The sequence below is a fragment of the Lipotes vexillifer genome, unplaced genomic scaffold (assembly GCF_000442215.2).
Source record: "Lipotes vexillifer unplaced genomic scaffold, Lipotes_vexillifer_v1.1 scaffold598, whole genome shotgun sequence".
NCBI lineage: Eukaryota > Metazoa > Chordata > Mammalia > Artiodactyla > Lipotidae > Lipotes > Lipotes vexillifer.
The window spans coordinates 506,592-513,815 of NW_006777514.1; the positions used below are offsets into that span (position 1 = coordinate 506,592).

Here is a 7,224-nt window from a genome sequence, read left to right on the forward strand (position 1 = left end):
TTATGTTTATTGTCTATTTCCTTTCACTAGAATACAAGCTCCAAAGGACTTGGCATTTGTTCCCAGCATAAAGAACAGTGTCTGGCAAATCATGCTCAGCAAACACATTTTTAAAAAATGAAGGAATGAAAAAGTTGGGCATGTCTTCTTCCATTTGGTTCCACACCAGTATTGTGAGCACTTATCTCTCTATTTGCAACACTCCCAAAAGCTCCTTGAAGGAGGGTCTGTGTCATTTCTCGGAATCTTCAATATCTAGCATAGTAGGCACTCAATGCCTAATGACAAATGAAGAACTGGTATCTGATGAGTAAATGGTACCCCCAATAACATCCACTGGCAAATCAGTTTACCCATGGTTTGAATACATTATTTATAGACTGTATTTACAGTTCATTTTGACTGATATTTAGCTGTGATATTTTTTTTAAAGTTAAATCTGCTCACCTGTATATCTGCAGGTGTGTACATTTCAGCTACTAACTGGCAATAATCTAATTGTTAAAAATCTAAAATATGGCTAAAACAATGGAAGGAGACAGAAGCCAGTGACAATGCGTTGAAGTCTGAAGTTTCCCTCTCGTGAATGTTGACACCAACAGTGGTAAGAATAGCTGATATATACTGGGCTCTTTCTAGGCGCCAGGCACAGTTCTTCACCCGCTCCCTGCGCTTCAACGACCCTATGAGGTAGGTATCTCTACCAGATCCGTTTCGAGACAGAAAACTGGAAGACCAAAGAGCTTGCTCTCGGTCACAGTTAGTAAATGACGGGATAAAACCCTGGTAATCTGGCTTTCAAAGACCCCAACCTTAAACTATTCGTGATACCGCCTCGCCTAAAGCCAAGCCGGCGAGGATAAGAAGGGAAGCAACAGCGGACCGCAGCTTGTTGGGGACTTTAAGTCAGCTGCAAGGCGGGCAGGCGTGGCAGGATTGTTGATTTTTTTCCCCTTAACATTTCCAAGTATAATGTTAAACAAAACCAAATTGTTTTAACACAAAACTACGTAATTTAAGAATATCAAACTACAGGTGCTCCCAACGCAGAAGTGGCCGCAGAGAACTTTCGAGCGCTCTCGGGGTCCCGGCCCAAAGGCGGGGAGGAGACGCCTCCATTGGGCGGCCCCGTGGCATCACGGGAGCTTGTCTTGCGCTGAGGCCGCCTCCGGCTTTCAGCGAACCTTCCCTGCGCAGCCCTCCCAGGCGTTCTTTTGGAGAAGGGACTCCTGAGGAGTTTAGGTTTCGTTTTCCCTTGTGGAAGGTCGACGTTCCCGGTGTAAATGCGGAGTTTCCCTAAAGTGAGGTCCGTGGGACTCCACTCAGTCCCCGAGAGACCGGAACCACCGTTCAGAGCACCGCGTTCCCTTAGTGCCCTCATTAACGATCACTTCCGCGCCCACGGCTCTGGAATACCCGAGGCCTTTTGGCTGCGAACAACAGGAAGAGCATTTCCGGTACCTGTGGCCACGGCGCCGGCCCAGTGGGCCTAAGGGAGCGAAGTTATTGGCGTCCTCTCCCCGCTTTCTGGGGGTAGAGATGTCGGGGCTCAGCTACCCAGAGATGGAGGGCTGTCGTAACCTGCTCGGCCTGTTGGACAACGACGAGATCATGGCCCTATGCGACACCATCACCAACCGCCTGGTGCAGCCTGAGGACCGCCAAGGTAAAGGTAGACCCTTCTCCCCAAGGGCGGCCGTCCCTCCCCAGGCCTCACCCGGCCCCCAGCTGGCGGGAGCGTGTGAGTGGAGGCAGTGGTAGGCCTCCTTCCCAGCCCGTCCGGGATTGCGCTTGTGCGGAACCCTCGGGAATCTCGGCCCCTATAGCTGCTCTGTTGCTTCAGACGCAGGCTGAAAATGGCGCTGCTTCCAGGTTTTATTCATTATACGTTGTGGACAAATGCTGCTTGTTTCGAAGATGCAGAGTACGTGAATAGTGATTTTGTTTGTTTGTTTTTTGAAGATTTCCGGGGAGTCAGGGTGTTTTCCATTTTCAGTTTCGATCAGCTGACGCGTGTCAGCCGCTGCTCATTTTCTTCAAGCTTGGGGGAGGATATCATAAACACTTTTTATCAGTCTGCTGCGTAAAACAACTACTGTGATAAAAGAGCAGATAGGATCAATCCATGTCTCTTTTTGGATCCAAAGTTTTTCAGAGATGATTCTGTGTACTAGGACTACATTACTTTCAGAGCCAAATAAACATTTTGGTAGAGTAGATTTCATGGATTACAAATATTCAGTCTGGTTGTAATGTAATGAGCAGCTTAAGCATTTATGATTTTGTATATTACCTGGCTAGTTATATTTTAAATTTGCTGAATTTTAGTTTAAAATGAGAAAATGTCCGCCTCCTGTATTAGCATATGATTTAAGTATCTACAAAAGAGTCTGCCTTTTAAAACTGTCTTTCTCTGCTTTTAACATTTCCGCCATTTAAGGTCATTCATTTGAAAGTGAACCAGGAACACTAAGTGAATAAATTTCTAAGAATTTAGACTGAAAATAATTTTAGACTTAATGTAGTTCTTTGGCATTTATATATTTTACATGCTAATCGCCTTCTAACAGTCTTGGTGAATGTGAATTTAAAATTGTAATAGATAAAATTGCTGAATTTAATTGATAGTGGATCCAAAAGCAATCAAGAAACGTAACTACCCAGTACAAAAATGTTAAATAATTTGAAGTCATTTCTCAGAGAGGAAAAAATAATAAGCATATTGAAAGATACTCAACATCTTTAGAAAGCAATGAAATGAAAACCAAAACTACATGGTGCCTTTCATATGTACCAAGTTGGCAAAAACTAAATGTAAAAACGTCAAGTGTTGTTGATCTTGTGAAGTATGTCGTTGATAACTACTGGGGGAGTGTAAATTAGAACTAGTACTTTGGAAAACAAGTTCGATATTATCTCCTTAAATGGAAGGTTACTTACCTGAGCTTCTCAAACTTGAATGTGCCTATGTGTCCCTCAGTGATCTTGTTAAAATGCAGATTCTGATTCAGTAGTTTTGGAGTGGGCCCATAAATTCCACATTTCTAACAAGCTCCAGGTGATGCTCATGCTGCTTGCCCCTCTGGGCTGGGAGACAAGTGTGGAAATGTCCAAAGTAATAGTATTTGTAATTGGATACACATAATAAAAGTCTATAAACAAAAGGATAGATACCTTGTGGTATAGTCTATAATTACCTATGGTACAGCTCTGAAAATGAATTAACTACAGCTGTGTATAGCCACATAGATTAATCTCAGAAACATTAAAAGTTAATTATAGAAGACTATATATATTGATGGATTAGATTTATAGAACATTCAAAGAAATACCAAACTATGTTTTGTAGGGATACATAGTTATGCTGTACAACTCTAAAGAAAATCGAGGGAATTCTCTGATGGTCCAGTGGTTAGGACTCTGAGCTTCCACTACTGGGGGGGCCCTGGTTCGATCCCTGGTCAGGGAACTAAGATCCCGCAAGCCCGGCAGAGTGGCCAAAAACAAAGAAAAAGAAAAGAAAAAATAAAAGAAAATCGAGGGAATGATAAAAGTTTGGAGAGTAGCTACACGTGAAGTGAGCGAGGAGAGAGAGGGAATATAGCATTAAGTAGGGAGAGGTAAAATGAGGCCTCAGAGATACCAGTAATTCCTGTGTCTTAAGCTGTGTCGTGTGTATATAGGAGTTCATTTTATTACCATTCTGTATACCTCACATATGTAAAAATAATCTTTAGTCTGTTGTTTAATAGAAGTTCTTTAAAATTAAGAGTCTTGGTTCTGCCCCTGACTTTTGTTATCTGTAGAGTGAGGAGATTGAAAAGTATTGTAATTTTACCTATATTTTAGGGATTGTAAATGAATTTAGTTCCATTGACCTTATTAAAACTTTTTCTTCTCTTATTCAAATTTTTTCTTAAAATACAACTATTCTTTAAAAGAAAATGCTTAAATTCACAATCTCGTATGAGAAGTGAAAGGGAGGAGGAATTTTAGGTGGGGAAATTTATAGTTTAAAGAAAATTTTTTAAAATCCAAAACGTGACAACCTACTTCCTTTTTTTTTTTTTTTAATAAATTTATTTATTTATTTTTGGCTGTGTTGGGTCTTCATTTCTGTGCGAGGGCTTTCTCTAGTTGTGGCGAGCGGGGGCCGCTCTTCATCACGGTGCGCGGGCCTCTCACTATCACGGCCTCTCTTGTTGCGGAGCACAGGCTCCAGATGTGCAGGCTCAGTAGTTATGGCTCACGGGCCCAGTTGCTCCGCGGCATGTGGGATCTTCCCAGACCAGGGCTCGAACCCATGTCCCCTGCATTGGCAGGCAGATTCTCAACCACTGCGCCACCAGGGAAGCCCCCACTTCCTGGTTTTTAGAAATGATAACCGTCTTATACAAAAGCAATAATGCCATGACAAGAGTTTATAAATATTATTCGATAGAGTTTCTGCTGACCGTGGACAAATTTACAAGTGACTCATGATTTTCTATTAATCTTCATAATTTTCTTTTAGATGCCATTCGTGCAATATTAGTGTACAGTCAAAATGTAGAAGAACTTTTGAGGCGTAAAAAAGTCCACCGAGAAATCATATTTAAGTACTTGGCAACACAGGGGGTTATTATACCTCCAGCTACTGAAAAACACAATCTTATTCAGCATGCAAAGGATTACTGGAAAAAGCAGTCACAATTGAAATTGAAGGAAACGCCAGAGCCAGTTAAGACAGAGGACATTAGACTCTTTGAACAGGTAAAACAGACCTTATAGTCATATCCTGAACTGTAGTTCTGTGTAAAAATCTTTAGATAATCCTAGATCTGGAATGATTTGGTTAATGGTTTTTTGTTTTTAAAATACTTTTAGCTTTACTTTCTTTTTTTTTGCATCCTAAAGAAAGAGCAGTAAAGCACCCGAGACAAAGTGTTTTTGATATTTAGTAATGTATATGTAATATTCTATTGATTTGTGAGAAAAAATGTTTTGTATCCCTTTATCAAATGGGGACTATTGATTTTTAAAGAGAATGGATAGACTACAGGATCAATTTAATTTTAATTTAGCCTCTGGTTCTCCAGTTTCTTTTTTCCACTTTAGAAGAGTGCTGTTGTAAGCCCTTTCTCATTTTGAAGACTTTCTTTGGTATTAAATTGCAAACATTTCATGAAAGAAACTTAAATTTTAAAAAAAATTTTATTTGTTAGCTAGGAAAAAATCCTCTTTTAGTAATTTCCTCCAGCTGACATTGGCTGTTCGTATTTCTTTTTATCTCCACTGTACATTTTAAATATTGTGTGGATATTTAAATATCGATTGAACCTTTAGGTAACTTGCAGTTTTTAAACTACATACCCACATTGAATTAATGGTATTTTACAGTGAGAGAGGTTTGCCTTCACATTAGGAAAGGAACTTCTTAGCCTTCCTTAATGTACTGAAAAGAATGTTGACTTTAAAATCATATAGACGTGACTTCATATTAGGGTCTGCTGTATACTAGCTGTAAATGAGCAAGTAAGGACCTTTGTGAGCCTTGTTTATAAAACGGGCATAATGATAATATCTGTGTCATAAAGCTTGTGGAGAAAGACGGAAATAGCACTTAAGTGCCAAGCACAGTGCCCAGTACATTCAGTAATAGCATGTGCCCAGTAAATACAAGATCTTTCACCACCTAGATGAGGTACTGTGCTCTGGAATACATTGTTGAATAAAATCTAGCCTATCAGGTGTATTTTTGCAATATTCATTTTGGAAAGAAATAGTATAAAATAATCCCAGTCATAGAAAGTAAGCTGTTTCAATCATATTAGAAGTGTGTTTAAAGACATGTTTATTATAAACTTTGCTGCATATAAAATATACCACAGTGAAGTGTATTCATTTAAAGCATACAGTTTGAAAGTTTTGACAAATAACACACCTGTGAAATCACTGCCACAATCAAGAGAAAATGCTTATGTAAATCCTTATTATTGGCTCTTAATTCATGCTGATATTTTAAGAGACTTTGAACCTTAATTTCTTAGAGGAATTTTCAGAAGTTTAAGCTGAGAAATTCTAAAATGACCTCCCCTTTTTGAGAAATAATTTACTGTGCAAGATGGGTTCAGTGAGTTCACAGGTAGTACCTTAAATTAGTACCTTAAAAGTTAGCTATGAAACAGGCAATATAGTAAATAGATACAAGAATTAACGTTGGTTTTATTAATCAACAGGAGAAAGAAGATAAAAAAGCTGAAAAGGTTGATTTTCGTCGATTAGGTGAAGAATTCTGTCACTGGTTCTTTGAACTTCTTAATTGTCAGAATCCTCTTCTGGGAACACCTCAAGATGAATGGGGGCCACAGCACTTCTGGCATGATGTCAAGCTTAGGTTTTATTACAACACATCTGAGCAAAATGTGATAGACTACCATGGAGCAGAAATTGTGAGCCTTCGTCTCCTGTCACTAGTGAAAGAAGAATATCTTTTTCTCAGTCCCAACCTAGATTCCCATGGACTGAAATGTGCTTCTTCTCCCCATGGTCTAGTTATGGTTGGAGTTGCTGGGACTGTCCACCGAGAGAACACTTGTTTGGGCATTTTTGAACAAATTTTTGGACTCATCCGCTGCCCTTTTGTGGAGAATACTTGGAAAATCAAATTTATCAACCTGAGAATTATTGGAGAGAGTTCCCTTGCTCCTGAAACATTAATGAAACCAGCTATTACACTTGAACCAAGTGATCTAGAAGCCTTTTATAATGTAAACACTTTGTGTGGTCCAGTGAAGGATGACTCAGTGTAAGGCAGGCATTGGATTGTGAGACTGGAGACCAAACTTTATCTAGTGGAAATGAGGCACTGTTGAACAAAAGAGAACTAATTTTACCTAGCCCTTGAAGCACTGAGTACTATATTTCAGTCTGAAAAATCTTCTATACAGAAATTCTTCCAAATACTACATCAGTAATGTCTAAGTGATTTCAGATTCGGGGATTGACATATTTTAGTTGAAATGTCTTTCTTGACTACAGGCTAACATGTTATGTGAACACTTTCCTCTTTCTGCTTGAGTTGCAGCAAATGTTCTGAAGGCTTCATGCAATTCATCAAATAAATCCCACTTTAGATGTTGTAACTAACTGTGTGCCTTAGAAACCAGTTACTATTTTCATTTTACTTGGTGGATATTCTGCTAATATCTGTACTTGTCATGCGGGAAAAAATTAATAGTGTTC

At 39.4% G+C, this 7,224-nt stretch overlaps 1 protein-coding gene across 1 annotated transcript; it reads left to right on the forward strand.

Moving 5' to 3' along the window:
* The first annotated feature begins 1,539 nt into the window (after positions 1-1,539).
* Positions 1,540-6,791, forward strand: CUNH3orf38 (chromosome unknown C3orf38 homolog). The gene is made up of 3 exons (XM_007451164.1): positions 1,540-1,666; positions 4,514-4,752; positions 6,219-6,791. The coding sequence occupies exons 1-3, from the start codon at positions 1,540-1,542 to the stop codon at positions 6,789-6,791; spliced, it is 939 nt and encodes a 312-aa protein (XP_007451226.1).
* The last annotated feature ends 433 nt before the right edge of the window (positions 6,792-7,224 follow it).